This window comes from Aptenodytes forsteri, unplaced genomic scaffold (assembly GCF_000699145.1).
Source record: "Aptenodytes forsteri isolate BGI_AS27 unplaced genomic scaffold, ASM69914v1 Scaffold307, whole genome shotgun sequence".
Lineage (NCBI taxonomy): Eukaryota > Metazoa > Chordata > Aves > Sphenisciformes > Spheniscidae > Aptenodytes > Aptenodytes forsteri.
Genome location: NW_008795303.1, coordinates 682,565 through 703,282, shown reverse-complemented (window position 1 = coordinate 703,282; position 20,718 = coordinate 682,565). Strand labels below are relative to the sequence as shown.

At 38.9% G+C, this 20,718-nt stretch overlaps 1 protein-coding gene across 1 annotated transcript in view; it reads right to left on the bottom strand.

Annotated features, from left to right (window-relative positions):
- MICU2 (mitochondrial calcium uptake 2) overlaps nucleotides 1–20,718 on the bottom strand; it is a 75,436-nt gene that overhangs the window by 48,304 nt on the left and 6,414 nt on the right. The window contains exon 3 of the mRNA XM_009279373.1: nucleotides 18,546–18,746. Within this exon, the coding sequence (XP_009277648.1) occupies nucleotides 18,546–18,746 (201 nt within the window). The remainder of the gene's footprint in view (nucleotides 1–18,545; nucleotides 18,747–20,718) is intronic.

Here is a 20,718-nt window from a genome sequence, read left to right as displayed (position 1 = left end):
CTCCATTTCAGATAGACACAGTGATAAACAAGAAAAATTGTCCTCCCAGTTTTTTAATTTTAGATGGCAATCATTGCTATCTTTGCTGAAGCTTGGCAAGTTCAAAGTCATACTGGGGGAGTAGGAAATAGATTTCCCCCCCCCCCCCCTGAAAAATTAAGAAGAGGACAGCATTAAGTATGCTACAATTCAACCAAACTCTGATTCTGCAAAATGATGAGTGAAACAAACCTTTTAAGCTGAACGGGATTTCAGCACAGTCGTAATCTGAGGATCAGGGCATTTTAAAACCCAAACCCACTGTGCGCAGCTCATGCTGTGGCCTTTACAGCAGAGCCCACCTTGCAAGCCTTGCCTGCCGTGGGAACAAGAGTTTGTATTTCTCCCTTTTAGGCGGCTGCCAGCTTTCACAAGCTGAAGTCTGAGAATCCTGCCCCTGCGCCCTGACGAGCTGGGTTAGATAAGAATCGTGTATGTCGATTTCCTTGGGGAGACCCCGTTAAAATTTTTGTTTAAATTAGCCTAAAATAGACTATCATTGAAATTCAATAGCTTGTATGTCGTTCCCAGCTCTCTCTCAGATATTTTTTTTATGGTACTGGACAAGTATCTTAACTCAACAAGGTGTCCTTTGTTTACCTGCCTTATTTATGTTCTCAGCTCTTTAAAGCTCTTCTATGCATTTATAAAGTACTTACTGCTAATGAAACCAATAATGCAAAGGGAAAAAATTCAAGCCAGTAATTAGTTCTTTAAGGCCTCCTTTTGAAATATTGGTGATATAGGAGATAAATCAAGGACAGCAAAAAAAATTAAAGCTTTTTGAAAGCATGACAAACCAAGTGGACAGATTCCTGTGATAGCTCCTGGCAAACCAATATCTGAATAATAAGTGAGCGTGCCATTTAAATGAAGAATCCACTTCAGCTAGAAAGCTTTTACTGAACTAGTGCATTGCTCCATTGAAAAAATAATTGATAAAAGTAATTTCAATCACATGAATTAGTGAATTGAACCACCTGAATTAAAATCCAAGTATGCCCAGTGGAAAACGCAATTTGCAGTAATAGAAGCTTCTGATATGCTTTACAAAACAAACTTTGCATCTGTCCTTCTTTATTTAGAGCAATAGTTCCTCTGAGGAAATGAGAAATATACAGTCCTGGGCCGAGGCCAGTGCTGACAAATCTCCATTTCAGAAGAGCAGTTGCATCAGAGCCAGTCAATACCGGAAGGTTTCTCTGTGAGTAAGGCCCGGGGTAAAAAGGGTGGGATGCTGATGTAGGGAGAAAACATCAAAGGATGACACAGTCTTTTAGGAAACTGAAACAGACTGAAAAATTAAGATAAGCCAGTTTTCAAAAACTGTTAAAGAGACAGTGGCTCTGAGTTACCAGCGGTGCCAGGAGTTCCAAAATAACTAAAAGGCATCAGGGTAAAAGCAGATTTTGTGGTGCTCGCTACAGAGTGTGCGAGCAGCTCAGTCCTCACTGGGACTGTAGCAGGAGTCTGTGGGGATGGCAGGGAGAGCAGGGCAACAACTTTTCCTTAGGTATTATCCAGGAAAAGTGACTTCCTCCCAGATCTGCTCTCTTTCTAATAACATATCCAAACTGCAGATAGGAAAAGCTGAGAACAGGTTCAAACTTCCCAGCCTACCACAAGACTTGCACTGCAAAGATAGAAAGTTATTTCTTCCAAAACACCAGAAAAGTCTAACAGGTGCGTAACGGCAGCCCTTGGCTGCAAAAGGAGCATGTGATGTGAGTTAAGACTTCACATGTAACACACAAGGAGCAAAGCGCCAAGCAGAGAGCGCAATCGCAGATGAGCATCTCCCCAGCAGGAGAGGCTGCCAGCCCTCTGGGCTGGTTTTGAGGTCAGGGCTGGAGGGAGCATCCAGAGGAAAAATGTGTCATGTGAAATGCAAGACCTCAAACTCCCAAATAAGCACCTCATGCTTGGTTCCTGTGGCTTCATTTAGATGTCTAAAAATTAGATGCCTAAATCTGAGTTAGTGATCTCTATGGTGCTTTGCTGTAACTACGATGGTATAAGGACATATGTAGAAAAGGGTTTATAATTAACTTTGAAATCTGCTGCTCCTATTTCAGATCTGAAGGAGAGCTCATATGCCCAAAAGCTTGTCTAATTTTTCCAACTTACAGCAGCTGGTCTAATAAAAGATGTTATCTCTGTCTACAAACCTCATCCTGACTAATGACCCCAGGCTCCCTTTATAGTCAAGGGAGAGAAACAAACACAGCAAAAGAGCAATTTATTCCAGGTTGAGATAGGTGTCTAACACAGGCCTTGGACTTACCTGTTTCCTTCCGTTAACTTTAAAGAGATGCTACAATCACTAATTCTGACCTGACATTCAGCTTTTATATATCTAAATTGAGTAGATGAATCCTTCTGCACGCAATCAGATAACTCACACCATGACTGCTTTTTGTATTTGTTATATCTGTAATCTGGTTTTTCCAACCTCCCATCTATCAGCCCGATGTTAGCAGTGCTAAGGGCATATATTCTGCATAACTGGAGCCATAAAGTATTATAAAGGACAATTAAGATTACCTGGAAGGAGCTGTATCCATAATACATGTTTCTGAGACCAGAAGGGTAGAGAATGATTCCTGCCAACCTACAGAGAACATTATGCAGTTCAGACTTTTGGGACGGATGGCATCTCCTGAATCTGCACAAAACCATGGACCTTCCACAAAGAGCAGGCAGGCAGAGCCTCAACTCAAGAAAAATTCCTAGTATTAGGCTTGAGATGGTAATCAGTCTCATCTAGCAAAGAGAACAGCATAAGCTAGACTAAACCTTCAAGATGACTGAATTAATGAAGTTTGATCCTACCCTGAAATATAGAAGACATGATTTCTGTAGCATCGCTATGCTTTATGTTGTCATCTCCTATTGCTAACAAAGACTAGTTTTGTAAATACTATAGTGCCGGAGCACATGCTAGGTTAAGGTACTAACAACAGATGAAGATAAACTATTATGATAGCCTCGTAGCACCAGAGGTTTAATTCTGTTCCTCTACTAGACAGTGTTAGAAGTCATGATCCCTGACCTAAAGGCTATGTAATCTACTTTATGGGTAGAGAAGATAACAAAAATCAGAAGAACAAGTAAAGTAGGATAAGAACAACAACAATGAAATGACACAGTTAAAAAATCTAACTGCATGCATAACGAGCAAATTGCATCTTAATTGTAAGCAGAGATTAATTTGGATTCAGAATGAAAATGTGTGCAAATTAATCATCCCACAATCAAAATGAAGGAAGAAAAGATCAACACCTTAACAGCACCAGAAATTGATTCTTACCTCACTGTGTAAGACTTGATTTAAGCTTATGTGCTCAATATAAAGCCACCATCACCACTGTAGCAACTATCCCTATCATATCTCATTCGGCCACTTCCTTTACAGAAGGATCTTCCCTACCATGACAAACTGTTACTTTTCACATGCATCTATATTTTTTTACATTTTGTAATACAGTTAGACTAAGCACAAGAATATTAAAGACCTTTAATTATTACAAATTGGATTCACTTGCTGGCAAACATAACTGAGGCGCCAAGTGAAGAATTCATCCTTTGTGTGGGATTTTATCACTAGCATAAAGCTACCTTACTAACCCTGGAATAAGGAAAAAGAGGGCATGTGTCAGAGAGGACTATCCTTTTCACTTTCTTGCTTTGATGCAATTTATCCCCTAAGCAGGAACTGCAAATCATATCAAATTGTGTCAAATTATATGAAGTAACTGTATGGTTTATTTATTGCACTTTGATACGTAATGAACACTCCAACATGCAAGAATTACAGGTAACGAGGCCAGAAACGACCATGTGGGTCACCTACTTTGTCGTATTGCTCCCAACAGACTTTTGCTCATGCATTATCTCATCAGTTTACGTGCACACAAATACATGTTCGCACATTTGAAAGATAGTATTAATACTAAACTGTAGTTTGGGGTTCAAAAGACAATAGTGATGTTAATTCAACTGCTTTTTTTATGAAATAGTTTGCTTTTTCTTAAACTTACTCATCCAAGTACAAACTTCAGGGTACTGTTGACATTGCTTATTCCTAGTGGAACAGAAAAAAAAAAACGTAATAACTTGATATAATTAAAAAATTACAACTGGAAATACTCTGTGAAAAAAATTGAAGTTATTCATGGTATCAGCATGAAAAATGCAGTCTTGTTACCATAATTCTGTTCAGATGTAGGGCATTTATAGCACTTGTGTCCAAGCAGTAAATAGCTGACATATTAGTGCATCAAGCCAATTTAAATTACTGCAGTGGGTAAGTAACCGGGAGCACTGACATTTCACATAAATTGAGTGGGTTCTCAAGAGTCCTGTAAATATCAAAAGCTATTTAGATCCAGTTTATATAGTAGCTCACTTTTTTTCCTGTTTCACCCTATCACATATCAAAATTATTTACACCGTCATTAATGCTTTCTTTTTTGTTAAAACAGTATTTTTCTTTTAAAGATTAATTTACTTCCACTACAGCAACATGCAGTAAAAGTTCTTAGAAATATTGCAAAAAATGTTCCAAGAGATGACAGCTGATTGGGAAAGTACAATGGAATTTTGCTAGAAATATCAGTTTGGAAAACTTTCGTTCATCATATCCCAGCAACCCCTAGTTAGACCTTTGGAAGGAAGGGGAAAAAAAAAGAAAAAAAAAGAGAGAGAGATGGCTGATGTCCTTCTGCACTGCTATTGTGAAATCTGGAAATCTCATCAGCAGGATGCCCGATTTCTATTGCTGCACGTGATGGTGGTAATCATTGCTCCTGTTTCATTCTCCTAGTGCCTTGTCCTTCCATCAAATGTCTAGAACTTGACTCCTTCAGGGCTGCCCAACATCCTCCACAGACTAAACACATCCTTTTCAACATCTTATTGTTCTTATTTCCTTCCCAGTAGTAACAATTCTAGGGAATATAGCACAAACAGCACCTTTTTGGTGATCGCAAAAGATGGTCTCAGGAGTTTCAGAGAAGCTTGTGGGAAGGCCCATGAAGTGGGGCTCCCATGTGGTTAAGGGAAATTGCCTCATTCACAGAATAGCTGAAAGTTGGAAGGGAGCTCTGGAGATCATTGTAGTAATTAGAATGTCCTTATCTTCTCATGGTGACAACTGGAAAAAGCTCAAAGCAGGGTGAGTCAGGTCAGGTTGCCCAAGACCATGTCCAGCTGGGTTTTGAGTATGCTTGCAGACATTTGTTTCTGGAAGGGCTATGAATACAAGACATCTCTCTAATTTACTACAGTCACCTGAGCAACTTCACAACAGGAAAGTATCAGTTTAGGTGCTTTTGTAACCTACACTAACACCAAATACAAGCAATAGTTGGCAGGTTTCATATGAAGTTTTAGGATTTTTCTCCCTTGCTTATATCAAAGTCAACAACATTCTCATGCAGTTGAAGACTGTATCCTGGCTTCAATTCTCAATGATGACCTATGAAGGAAGAGAGCGCATTTTTGCCTTATTTGTCAAGACGTAAGAGCACTAAGTACTGGATTTAACGGCGAATTTGGGCATTTTATTGAAAGGAAACAATTCTATGTTGGTAATTTCATTAATGAGAGCTCTGTGTTTAAGCTCAAGGCCTGGGACATTTTGTCTTGCTGTCCAGAGCACAGTAAATGCCAAAAAAATTCAGAACCTTATTATACTTATCTTCCAGAACATAAGCCCCATTCATGAACATGCAATTTACAGTGACTAGTGTCTGAGAGCATTGCTATTGAGTTTACAGAACAGTTAATTTGTAAATTATAACCAATATAAATTCTGCTTAGGAATGAAAGGATTAAGCGAACACCCACTAGATGGTGTTCAGTTACTGCGTGAGGTGACCTGGGCCAGTTACAGCTCTAGCTCCTATTCACCTCTGCTTTGCAGCAGACACTTCTTGAAGAAACAACAAATACATTTGTATAAGAGGACAAAAAGGGATGAAATCACCCTCTGTACTAGAAACTTGGAAATGCTTTAGTAAATTAATTACCACCTGTGTTGAATGTGGTTAAGTGGAACTTCTAAAACATATGACAAATCTAAACAAAAGAAAGTACACAAGATTGTTTTGGATCCACTTGCTAATATTCTATTATATTATATCTCTATCTCAAGATACTTGTATTTTTGCAATTGGTGATATTGTCCATCTGCTCCTCATCCTCCCAAACTCTCCTGAAATTTCTCCATTGAAAGAAAAGGGTGAATAAACACTCAAAGAAACATATCCATTTTGCAATTAGTTTTATTAAAAGGATGAACTGAATTACCAGATGTCTATTCTAGTAGAACCTAATGCATCACTTTCTTTTTCAGCAGAATTGTAATAACTGCAACTAATTCCCATTAGTGATTAGTGAATCAGCATAAGGAAAAAAAAGTGCTATTTTAGGGGAAGAGACTTTTGGCATAGGTGCAGTACTGTAGCACTTAACTTCAGATATTTTAGATTCCTGGAGATTACAAGGATGACTAGTGATAAAGGGAATTGCCATTCAGAGCTGAATTAAGCTGATCCTGTCATGTCAGAATTTCCAGAAGGAACCTTTTCCCTTTATAAGGCTCTGAAGTGCAACCTTACATGAAAATTTTAGGAAGGTCATTTTAATGCAGATGACCCCAGTGATGACATTACTTTTTCCAATTGCCACCGTGAGAAGATAAGGACATTCTAATGACCATGTTTGGGAATTTTCCTACAGAAGTCTCTGCCTACTGCTTTGGGCATTTTACTGATCCTGCGCAGCCCTACTTCATTATTTCCATAACTCTCCAGGATCAGGCATTATTGCAATCTCCAGCTTTTCTTTCTTTCCTCTTTCTCATGCTTAATCAGAGTTCCTTTCAGTGGCTGACTTGCTTTCCTTCGGTTGATGGTCCACGTCATTCTCGCTTTTACCTTTAAATTAGCCAGGAGTTTCTTCCTACTTCCAAGATTAGCTCATTCTGTTATTAGCACATACAGAAGCTCTGAGCAAACCAGTAACAGCTCCTGCTCAGTCTGACTTGTTTATACATCATTAATATCTGTCACATAGCAATTAACAGATGTTTGGGAAGTTTTCTTATAGCAGGGGCTCCAAAGGTATGTAAATGATAACAGAATGCTCCTGTATTTTAAGCTAAGAAAGGTTTATCCTATTTTTGCCACACAAAAAGACTACTGAAGTAATTTAGTTTTGGCTGGTTCCTGAGAGTACCAGAATGAAGGAAGTTACATAAACCTAATTTGAAACATTGTCTTATTCAGAAGATAAGGTGGTAATGGAAAGAGGAGCAGGATCATGAAAAGTCTGAGAACTCCCCTAAAAGATCAGAGAGAACTAAAGTAATGAGAAATCATAGAAGAGCTTAAAAACAGATGTCAGTTGTGCCTTATTGCAGTGGCCAAAACGGTTTGGTTAATTTGCAAGTTAGGAAAAAAAAAAATGCTGCCAATAGTAGGTTTAATAATAAATTACTGACACGATGTCCATCAGCCTTCCCTACCAGTAGAAAGGAAAGTTTCGTCCACCAACTAGAACACCACCTCCGCTCTAAGGGGTGAACTTTGGAGTCTGAGTAAGAGAAGCAAAGATAAGCTGTCTCTTGACCCTGTGACTTCAAACTCTTCACGTTCTAAAGAAAAAAGTTGGGCAGAAAGAAAAAAAAAAATCTAGACAAAGATGATCAATAGTCTCTTTCAAAAAAATGAAGTTATTCTTTTCTAGAATTGTCTTATCTCCCCAGGGAAAAAAAAGTTTTCTCCCCTGAATTCAAATCATCTGATGAAGCAAACCTCAAAAAGACATTTGGCTTTACCCTGGCTTTAATTTTACATTCAGATTTTCTAAAGAATTCTGATCTTATTAAGCACCAGAGGAAACACTGTATTAGGTCTGTCAAAACAGAAGAAGAACAGAAATATTTTTTCAGTAAAGATAATGGAGAAGACAAATCTAAAAGCATACATACACTTTACATTGAAATTCCCACTAACATCTTCTCATTTAACTTGCAGCAGCTTTCAGTATACTGGGCTTCTGTGTGTCCACTGCCTCTAATTATCCTTGCATTGTCTCCTTCCTGCCATACTCAGCTTCTCTGACAAAACTAATTGCTCCTCCAAGAGCAATCTTGGACTGGAAAAATGAACAATTGTTCCTGTGCAAAGGTGTACATTACCTGGGGGCATCAAGTGCTTAACCTCCCAAAAGGATGTTCTTTGCCAGATCTCTCTTTTTTTGTCTTAATCACAATTCCATGATTACATTAAAACTTTCTTCACCTAAGAACGCAGAAAATAATTTGCTCTACTGTACTACCCTCAGCTTAGCAGAAACATGGAGCTACAAATGAGGACCAAAGCACCTATGGTGCTGGAAGCTGTTCTGGGTGTAGCAACTGTAAGTAAAGCACAGGCTAAATGAGTTTCAGTCTTTTGCTCTAGTGAGCATTGCTTTGTACCATTTTTCTCCTTGACTGAAGCTGCAGTTTGACAATTCAGATGTTTCAGCAATAGTATTAATTTAAAAAGTTCCTGACTTCAATCCTTGTTCCATCCCTTAGGCCACAGTGATTGCAAGCGGATTGTGCTGTGAGCCAGGGAATGAAGCTGGCTTTATAAAAAGAAATCAGATTCAGAAAACCATGGAATAAAGCTACCTACATGAAGCCGTGGAACGGATAGCCTCACCCAGCCAGAGGAGATAAAAATAAGCTTGGGTTTGCTTAACCTAACAAGACCAGCGCTGAGTGGTAATACAATTGTCTATAATGCATCATGGGGTTAAGATTCAAAAGAAAAAAACCCTATTTTAGGTAATGAGAAACGTTGGTACAAGAGCAAGTGGGTTTAAACAGACAGTGATTCATTTTAGGTTGGATATCAGAAGAGTTTTCAAAGCAACAGAGAAGATGCTGTGTCACCGTTTCCAATATAAACGGTGATTACAAATGATTTTAAATTGAGCATGAAAAATTTAGGAAAGATTTATATTTTAAGTTTTTAAACTGCTAAAATAGGAACTGACTTTTAGAATATTTATGATAAATTTTGACATGCTTAGCCATGAAATGCTAAAAACAAGTGCTAAGCCATTACGTATCACCCTAATAGAGGGTACAAATCCTTAAAAACACATTACAAGATATTACATGTTAACTTAGGTGAGCTGTGGTAAAAAATACAAGTGTTCTTACAATGGTACGGCTAAGCAGATATCCTTTTTCCTCCTTAGAGCAGTACTGGACATAAAGAATAGGGACTGTCCTCCTGAAATGAGCATTTATTTTCGCTGCAGAGGAAAGAGTTTGAATTGAAATTTGAATCAAATTTTAAGCAGGCTTTTTACAATTCTCAAAGTGGGTGCAAATGAAAAGCAAACAATAGATGGCTTTCTTTTAGTGAAAGAGTAAAGTCATTTTATGTTGCCCACTGTACTTCTAAATTGACCATACTGGTTTAAAAGCCCTTCAACAGCAGAGACTGCCTTTACTACCATACACATCACAAAAAACATTCCTCTTTTCTGCTAAACACTCTCTTTTGCCAATTCAAACAAAGCCAGAGAAGCAGATGCAATTTTTGAACATTAGGTTTTGTATTTTCTCCCAAGAAAGTGACAGCAAAACAGAAGTGAGCTCTCATATTCTCTATTACCAAAAAATTCATGGAGAAGAAATAATTGCTATGTCAGGGTGTGGGTGACTGTTCAGAAGTTGTCAGACACAGTAAATAAATACAGTCCCAATGGAAAAGCAGATGTCCATCCACATGAGACAAAATGACTAATTTTAGTATTCTCTATTATAAGAATCTGCTCTGTCAGGCTCACAACTGTTTGGATCCAGTCCACAGTTAAGAACAAACACACTTCACTCTTCCCCCGGAAAAACAAAAACAAAACAAAAAACATTTGGAGAGGAACAAAAAAGACAAAAGTCGTCTGTTTCTGGAACTGGCAGTTTCTCTGGTGGGATACGTGACTGACTTAGTGCTTGCCAATACCAACGCAGCAGCAAGACTCCATTGTCCCAGTAGTTCCAGCAGTATCAGAGGTATTGGCACAAAGGACATGAATTCAAGTCTTGAAAAGAAGGCCAGCCCTTGGGAAAACGAGCTGTACCGTACTGAAGACTTTGAATGTCAGTTCTTCTGAAAGACAACTGAAATAGTCTGCATAAAGTCAAACGGCAGCTGGCTTGGCCATGTTTTATATTCAAATTCCATATAAGGAGCCCATTTTTTTATTTTTATTAAGCCAGGTAGGATTACAGCTCTTGGTGAACAAAGCCCAAAATGAACATACTGGCATTTTCTATATACTGATAAACTAACTAGAAAAACCAAGAATGGCCAATTAGAATGCATTTGGACCTAATAATGATGCTGAACTACCTTTCATCTGGTAAGAACAAAGGCAGGATTTGTTGGAAAACATGGTATCTTTTGTTAGCTATGGCTGAAAAATCCTTATGCTTTCAGGTGCACAAGCCTTTTCCAGGTCTGAGAGGAAAGATATTTAACTAAAGACGTAGCCAGCAGAATGACCAGGTGCTTGCCAGCATTATGGATGGTGGTGTGAGGACCAGAGCTCTCTGATGGACTGGACAACGTTGGAAGATTGATTTGAGTACTAAGAGTTGGCTCTCGGCTGTATTCGCCTCTGCAGTAATGAAGCTGGTAAGCCCAAGAGAGGGCACTACCATGTAAGCAGGTGGCTCTAACAAGAGAAACCTGTGTGTTTTACACATGGAAAAAAGTCTTTGAGCTCAGAATTTGCTTTTGTTTCACAGTAGATGAGAAAGGCTACTGAGCGCAATCTGCTATAACCCACTGCAGGTGCAGGGCTGGGGAGTAAAAAAAGAGAGCATAACCCGGGTAGTTTCTCCCTCAGGAAATCAATGCCAGTGTTTTCCAAACAGGGAGCAGTGGAACTTCTCAAAGGTCTCCCTGGAGACTCCAGCCGTTTGGCAAGTAAGGACAGCTCCTCTCATCTACCAAAGCAGGCTGCACACGTTGCCTGCTATTATTGCCTAGAAGGAAAGTGATTGATACTCGATGGCTCTACCTTAGATATTTTAAAAAAACCCCATAATGTAACATTTCTTATGAGAACATGCAGGGGAAAAAAAAAAAATCAGTCTGTACCAAGATTACTCAAAAAAGGATAAATCATATGACAAATATAACAAAAATTCAGCATTGGCTTAAGGAAAAGCACAGAAGAACCATCAGCACTGGAAGAATTACAAACAACTGAAAATGTGAGGCTAGAACGCATGCTAGATTTTGGCAGGAGCCTGACCTGCACTCCTGGCACCTGCTATCGTCCACTGACGGTCCGCCAGATCCCCATCAGTTCTAAATATCTGAATGCAACCCAAGGAATTTTAAAAACAGACTGTACTTCTTAGGTACAAACCAATACCTGTCTGTGTTAAGGACATATGTTGCAAGAAATTAAAATACACTTAAGAGTGATAAAAATTCATTGAGTCTGATTTTCACGCTACATCTGTTAAGACTTAATTGTCAGTTAAGCAGGATGTCTCAGGACTGATCAAGTTCCACTGAATTTATTAAAAAAAAAATACTGAAGTAATCTGTCAAAAAGTATTCAGAACCCGTGGCAGAAAAAATCCAAGAGATATTTTCTGTGGTATAACGACAGTATTTTATAAACGTAGTTGAAATAGTATGTGGTGTTCGACAAAAACAAAAAAAATCTTTACAAATAGGAAAAAATATTCAGAGACCAAGAATGATTGTACGAGTTCTTGAAATTTGCTCCTATGTATAAAAAAAAGTGACTTCTCTGTTAAGTATTTTAAATATCACAGTAGCATGTCACAAAACTGGAATACTTGACTAAAGCAGAAACTGTTGCAAGACTTCTGAAATTCTAAGGCAGCCGATGTTTATACAACAAGCAGGCTCCTGTTATTAATAACCAGGTCTTTCCATTACTTGTACTACAAGTATTCTGTATGCACACAATACATTTTCATTCGTTTCAAGGAATCTGTTTTCCATTCAGATACCATTAAATAACCAATAATTTTCACACTTTAAATAACTAAATCCTTCAAGATGTGTGTTGAGACCACTTGCCTCTTGCTCGCAGCTCTGCTGAAGCCTGACTAGTTTTATTATTGGTACTATTTTTGTGCTGAGTTTTAAAAAATTGCTTTCATTCATTGAGAAGTTGCAATATATCTTCTCATTAACAATTGATTTTCAGAAAGCTAAATAGCTAGTAACGTATTTTCAAAACATAACATCTTGCCAAAGTTTTTACCTAATCAGTAAGCACTGCAGTCAATTGAGATAAGAAGTCTGATTCTGCATCATTCTCCAGCTAGTCAGCAATGCCACAAAGGGAAAAATAAGAATTAATCACAACAAAGTCACGAGCTTATTATAACCTTACTGTCATCTCATGCAGACATAACCACAAAAATACAAATGTAATTAATACAATATCAGTACAATTTTAAGGATCAAAAATATGTTTTCCTCTTTGACCTTACAAGGAATGTATCCCAGGTACCTTCAGCACTGTCTCGTAACATGGTTCAAGGCATGGAAATCGAACAGGGGGGAAAAAAGGACACCTTCTCCCTGTGCAATGATATGCTAAAACCTGCTGCTTCTTAAGTGATTTTGCTCCATGGTTCCCTTTCCTCTGAACACCACTGCTCAATCCTTCCTCTTGCTCCCCCATCTGACTGTGCGTGCTCCCTCGCTGCTGCAGGGGCTACAGCACTGGAAGCCAGCTCACACCTAACACCTCTGCTTTAATTGCAGCACCTCTTGCAACTATTTTTTGGACTCTCAACCTAACAAGTTTTTCTGAAAAACGAGAGCAAACAAATAAGTCAGTGCAGTGGCCAGTGGTTAATACACCAAAAAAGCAGCCTGGCCAACAGACCAGATTTGATTGCTGCGGGGTGGAAGACCCCATTTCCCCTCAAGAATCCCATCTCCGATTCTGTTACGTAGTACCTTGTGATGCAACCGCTACAAAAATTCATTAGTCTTTATTTTGATTTCACAACATAGCTTATGTCCAGACATAAATACACATTATCAAGATTATAGGAATTTGTGCAGTATTTCTACTTTTCTAGATAAAGAACTGTTTCCCTTCAAATTAATTTTTTGATAAACCAATCCCATGAGGATCACTGGTGTTGCATCAGACAGCCTATATAACTAAGTTATCGGTATTAACATACTGTTGCTGAGGAGAAAAGAAGAAGAAGAAAATCTTATTTAGCTTATCTATTTACCAACAGTTGGCTGAGGTACAACATTTTATCCAAAATGATCTAATATTTTATCCAGAACATCAATTTTAATGTTGTGTTTGGACATTTGAGGGAAAGTAAAAGGCCAAATGTATACAATGTGTTACTTTAAAGACTTTCTTAGGGTTGTGGTAGGACTTCCTAATGCTGTTTGGGTGAGGAAGGACAGCTAAAGATGAAAAATTCACAGTATGGGCTGGTTACAGAAGCAGAAATTTTCAGCAGTCTGCTTAACTTTGCTTATGTGCGCAGATCCCTCAACAGGAACATTACTTTCCTTCACTCATAACCCCACTTTAAGAAATGAGTAAACAATGATGACTAAGAAGCTTTGGCTAGAAATGCCTGATTTTGTTTCCTTTTTCTAAAACTCAGAAGAGATTCATATAATGACCCTAAACCATCATGCTGCTTCCTCGCCTTTGCTTCGCTTTACCTCCCATCTAGCACTCGGCAAGGGGTCATCTCTGTCCTGCATATCCCAGCTTGCAGAGTTCTCTACTGTGTGTGAAGGAGTTGAGCAACAACAATGTATCAGTGCTAAAAAATGCTAAATGCAGAGACAGAGAGAAAACGATCTCTTTGTTAACACATTAGAAATTCAGGAGGATTGAGTTCAGTTCCCAGCTGTGCCAGTGGCTCCCCATATAACATTTCAGTCCTCACTTCCCATATGGAGCTTCACCGCTTACACAAGCTTAAATCTTAGTCTTTGACTCTGAATCCTAGGTTTTAGATCTGATACTCATGCATAACTCATATCAGTCTGATCAGTTATTGTATATGAAATTCAGGTCAAAATGAAGACACTGAAGTATAGGCATCTGAACTCCCACTAGAGGCAAAAACTCAAGATCCAGAAACAAAAAGACTGACTCAGCTCGTTCTGAAGTGCCCATCTACTGGCTGGTCCCTCTCAGCTCTCCAAATCCCACTGACTGCACCAGCACTGATGTCCACTAAGGACAACGGAGAACTCAATTTTCTAGCCATTGCAGCCTTGCACTGTATCCTTTCCTCAGATTCATTCAGTCATGACCATGCTGATGCTGTGACAACACGAAGCCACACATCATATCAAACCTGCAAACATACCACAACCTTGCACCAACCATGTTTTCACAGAAAGCTTAACCAACTCAAACAACTTGTCCTAGCAAACTTACAAGACACTAATACTCACCGACAGGACTCTACTGATGGGACTCTACCGTGGAAATATTGCCTCTGGCACTGTGGTGCTACAGAACACAGGAAAATTTTTTTACCGCAGATAAAGGAGTGGTTTGGGATGTGAAGATGCTATGATACATTAAATCTGGACTATCATAATGGATACATTAAATCAGAATTTCTGATGCAACACAGCAACTTCATATTATTCTTATTAGATATTACTAGACATTGAGAAGTTTTTACATCACGATAAGAGGAGTAACAGAAAATACTTTTTCACTAAACTATCATTGCATCAGATATGATGGTTTACATGAACATCCCACGGATTACCCAGAAGAACTTGGCTGGATTTGCAATGTTTTGCCACACATCCCTGTGGTAACATTGTTTTAACACGAGATTACATGGCATATAGCCATGAATCCAAAAGTCTGAACAATGCATTTAGTATGAACTGCTTCAACTAGTACAAAACACTGTCGTAGGTATTTTGTATCGGCACAAATGCTGTACCACACTACCACATCTCATTTACTGTTTGCCACTGTTTATAAAAAGGTGGCTGCTTCCTTCCATAAAATAACTAACAGTAATAGAATTAGGCAAATATTTACAACAGTAATCCAGTGTGAAACACTGCCTTTAAAAGAAAGCTAATTTTTTTTGGACAGTGCCTTTCTTCCTTTATTTAGCTCTTTGCTTTGTCAATATGCAGAACAAAATAAGTCTGTCAGGAAACTGCATTTGTTATCAGCTCATTCTCCTTAGACGGCAGGACTGTAAATATTTTTCTTCATTATCACCCTGACAGTAAATAACTTTGCAGGTGTGATTTAATCAACAGGAATGCCAAGATTTCACAATTTTTGGCCTACCTTAAAGAAAACAAGTAATAGAGAAACCCATGTACCAGGAAACAAATGAGCAGAACTAGTGAACTAAGGTCTATCAAGCAGGGTTCAAGATCACTTGGGTTGGATGACAGTTGATATATTTGCACTACAGTTCATCTGTTTTCTTATCTGGGAAAGTGTTCTATAATAAATCATAATTTATTGCATGTTTTGCAATCTTGTCAAAGGGCACACCTAAGATTTTTGCTTCAGTAATAAATTCCACCCAACTGTGTACAGGAATTCACTTGACAATCTGGACATAGCTAAAATATTTTGGTATTTTCTAACTTCAGCACTTATTATCTAGCACCAACAACTCAACTGGTTTACATAACACCACATTTACTTTCTTCTAAATTTAATTATGCTTAAAAACTAACAGGAGATTTCAAAGTAATTCTCCAATGACAATCACCAGTGAGCAAAAAACCCCAAGGCTGTTGGACAAGGACCCCAATTCCCAACCCATAACTGCTTCTCATCCCCTCTTTTTGCTTGCCTTTTTCCCCTTTGGGAGTGTTTATCTCTGAATACGAACAAAGCAACAGAATGTTGTGATCAACCTCAGCAATATTTCTTGGTGTACACAGCTAAATTGCTCGTGAAGCTGATCATATGTTCCTGCCTATATCTGTAAAAAAGACAGCAGAAACAAAACTTTAGAACAGCCCTAAGCCTTCCATATTATTATATACAGCAACCAACTGGCAAACTCCAAGCCAATATTTATGAAGATGAATGGTTACTGCCAGGCTGCTTCAAATTTTTCCGAGAGTTTTGTTTTGTTTTTTTTTTTAATTAGTGATTAATCAAGAATAGGTAGAGAATAACCAAATCATTACAGCTTTAAGTTCAGCATTATAAGACTCATCATTTGCATGCAGCATCACATGTTAAAATTGCATCTCAGTAAGCCAGTAAGTGAAGGGCTTTCTAGGATTAGTGGTGGCATGCCTGTTTTCCTTTCTAAAACCACTGTTCAGGGTGAAAGGGAATTAATTTTATGATATAAGCAGAAAGTTTCCAAAAATAATTGCTGCTTTGCTATTAAGTTCACCGTCTTGATCTACTCTGAACATACCTGGACAGACACTTGAGATACATCTATTTATTTTCCTCGTATGAAACTCTTCTAAACACAATGAACGAACCACTGCCTTTAAAATACTTAAACCACCATATTTCTCTACTAACAAATGCTACAAGAAAACCTAAAATCCCAAGCAATATGACTTGAAGAGAATTGCTTACCATTGTGTTTATGCTACTGGCCAAAGAACCAGTGATGGTTAAAAAAATGTTTAGGAGCATTAGATTCAATTATTAACATTTTTCTATGAATTGTCTATGATGCTGTTGTTGTAAGCCTGACCTCAACTTGAAATATACTAAATATGCTTTAGTGCAAAGATGTGTTTTGTTCACGTGGTTTTTCTTGTCATTATTTTTTCTTTTCTGTTTAACACTGTTTCCTACTCATAGTAGCAAAGTAACTGAAATTAACCTGGCTGCATTACAAATAAATCTTACCCACATACCACTTCATTAAAAATCTGCACATGTACAATTATAGTTGGAGTAACCATTTAATATGTATGAACCGCTAAGACTGAAAAACACTTATTTCTCTAACCTTGCTTTCACAGACAACTGTCTGAAACACACACTTCAAAACTGAAAATATCAGTATTCACTGTCTTTCAGTGTTTCAGGCTGGAAAACTTGAAAGAAAATCCCTTCTAGGTTTTTAACTTAATGACCTAAGTTTTGAAGGGGAAAGAACTCTTTCCATTAGCCATATTATTTTGAGAGTCTCCACAACTCTCAAGGTCGTGAAGTCCTTCTAAGGATTTATATTCAGCTTTGTATAATATTAGAAGTTGTGCGTCAGCAGTGAAGCCATGTATCCTTATCACCTATAGATTTTTGGCAGACACAAGAAAACTTCTTTTATTACAGATTCTTGTGTCCTATTCTTTGACCACTTGCAGCTCAGTAAACTCTGTTCTGCCCCTGGTTTCCCACAGGTTTGAATCAAAGTGCATTCAGGTCTCCTTCTTCCTCCCTGTGCCTCAAGCCTTTCCACACAGTACCTTGAATTCCCTTCTGTACTTCCTGTTCAATACCCCCAAGTCACTCAGACATTCGCTGCTAGCTGGGCAGAGCATCCTAGGCTTTTGCTAGACAACACGCTCCCCTGGTCAGTATGTGCAGACTGCAGCAAACAATGATTAAAGTTGGGATTTCCCCTTCTTTCCCTCAGCAGATGTACTAACAGAGTATTTGTTCTCTGAGTGACAATCCTCTCCGAAACTTGGAGAACTTAACATTTCTAAAGCAAAAAATTCTTGGGAAAGCTGTAAAAGCCAAATTTTTTGAGAAAAAAACATATTTAAAAAAGTTAGTGTAACATGGAAATTACAGAAGATGATACAGAGACAGATAAAAGAAGCTTAGGGAATAGGGCAGAGCTAATGAGGCCAGAAAACCAGGGGGAAAGGAAGACAACCACCTATGCATTTTTTATTTGTGTGCTGGTCCTATCTTCTCCTCAGAAAGCATGTTTTTAAAAGTACTTTTTTAAAAATGTGCATATAATTTTGATTTTTTCTTAACTAGGTTTTGTACAAACCAGAGGAGATTTGAAACCAGAAACCTAGAGCTGAGCTCAATGCTTCATTACACTCACTCAAGTCACTCCCATCACTGCCTCTTCTAAGAAAAAAGGTCACAGAGTACTTACTGGTGAAGTGGATAGACAGATAACGGGGCCAGCAATGGTATGAACACTATTATATTACAGTCCTACTATTTTCTGTGGCATGTAAGTAATTGAGTAACTACATACTGATCAGACATGCAAATTATGCAGAGACATAATGTCACCGCCAAGTCACCAGATTTCTAAATCATCAGCCTCACTTCACTGGTGTAAAGAGTGGTGGTGCCTGTAAGAATCCATATGCACAACATTTATAAACTGGCTTCTGCTGATTTATGTCAGATAAAGGATCTTATCTCAGTAATTTGCAAATTACATCTTTAAGGGCAAGTTTCTTTTCCTTCACAAATAAAATGATGAGAAAACAACTTACGTTCCACTTGATCAAACATTACTGAGAACAAGAAATCTCTTGGTGTCATGTAACATTCTCCTTCATATTCCACTGATGCAAAATGCATGAAACGATGCTTCCGAAGAGACAGTCTTTCGTCCCTTTCCGCATTAATGACATCTTCCTTCTGAAACAGAAAAAAAATCCATACAGAAAGATGCTTGCATTTGTAGGCCAACTCTGTAATTAGAAAGAATGCTATATCCGATCTTGATTAACCTCAATATTTTGTGGGTAACCACAACAAGAGACTACCAGGAATTAAAGCTTTTATGGCACAGTCTTAGTGAATGACATGCTTATATGACATTCAAAGTATTTTTTGGCTTCACTGAGAGCATGCCTTAACAACACAGCTGAGCCAAATTAATGGCTTGCTGTCACCAAAGGCTGCCCTTGCTTCCCACTCCCCTGCTCTTGGCCATAGGGTCCTGCACCTCCTCCTTTGCTAGCTCTGCTATTTATTGGACTCCTGCTGAGCCAAATTCAGCTCACTAACTCAACAAAAAACTAAACTGACCAAACAGCAAATAGTATTTTGCCAGGTTAGTGACTGGCTCAGCAAAGGTTGAAATGTGCTCTGCCTCCATGCAAATGATCCACTCCTGAAGTTAATTACCAAGTTGCGGAGCAACTCCTAAGATGGGAGAATAATGATATTCTAGTTTAAATATGGGCCTATCTTTCAGAGAAATTAGAAAAACGGGAAAAGCAATGAAAACACCAACAAAGAGTCAGAGATCCTATCGCCAAACCCAAAGATTCAACTAGTCAAGCAAACAAAAAACTTCCAAATCTCCCCCCCCGCCCCTTAAATATTGAAAGACTCATGATCGAAATCATACAAGTTGACAACACTGGCAAGTAGTAACAGCACTTACTGGCAGCAAGAAAGGACACAGACACAGTGAAAGAGAGACATTTACATTTTTGGATTTCAGAGATAGTGACAGCAGGAAAACGAGACACTTGAAAATTCAGAACACACTGTGTGTATTTGAACATTAATCATGGAACAATTTTACCACCAGCAGCATCACTCAATTTTAGGACTGTTCAAAGGTGTGAGAGTGAAGGAAAAGCAAGAAAATGCAAGGCTAAGTACCAAGATCCCAAACTGCACATACTTGAAACAAGTCAGTAAACAGCAAGATGGATCTGCAGCTAGCTCAGTGCCCGTGGTATTACTCGGTGTGCGATGCAGATGAGCGTATACAGCCTAGGGCATGGCCTACCAAGGTGCTGCATCACATCTTCCAGCAAACGATCGCTATTCGTTTATGCAGTTTTCAGTTTCTGGATCATTCCTATGGACTGCTTGGCATTTGAGCAGTTCAGTACAGCGCTGCTGTATGCTGCATTTTGCAAACTCAGTTATTCCTGAGACAGGGCAGTGTAAGCAGCTCCTGATTACACTCAGACCAGCTGCAGGTGCAGCCAGGCTCTCACCAGTTGATGTTAGAACACAGGGTCTGCTGTGCTGAGTGTGTTCATGGGGCGAACTGTGGGATGCAGACAGGCAGACAGTATGTGAATGGAGGAGGGTGGAGACCAGTGGGAACACCTCACCTGGTTTTGCTGAAGTCAGCACTGGTTATAGCGACATGCAAGGTAATAGGCACCCAGCTGCATGGGAGGTTGTTATGAAAATTGGGAACATGCACAGATATTTGCAAATAGCGTAGCAGGTAGCAAGAAGGAAGTCTTAAAGGCTGTCCCTATACGCGGTAAGAAGAACGGGCGGGGAAGACGACCAGCCTGGCTGAACGGGGAGCTCTTACTGGGACTCAGGAAAAAAAGGAGAGTTTACCCATTTGTGGAAGAAGGGGCAGGCAACTCAAGAAGAGTACAGGGATCTCTTTAGGTCACGCAGAGAGGAAATGAGAAAGGCAAAAGCCCAGCTAGAACGCAATCTGGCCGCTGTCGTGAAAGACAACAAAAAATGTTTTTACAAATACATTAATGACAAAGAGAGCCAAGGAGAATCTCCATCCCTTATTGGATGCAGGGGGGAACATTGTCACCGAGGATGAGGAAAAGGCTGAGGTCCTCAATGCCTTCTTTGCCTCAGTCTTTAACAGGCAGACCAGTTATCCTCAGGGTACTCAGTCCCCTGAGCTGGAAGACAGGGACAGCGAGCAGGATGAACCCC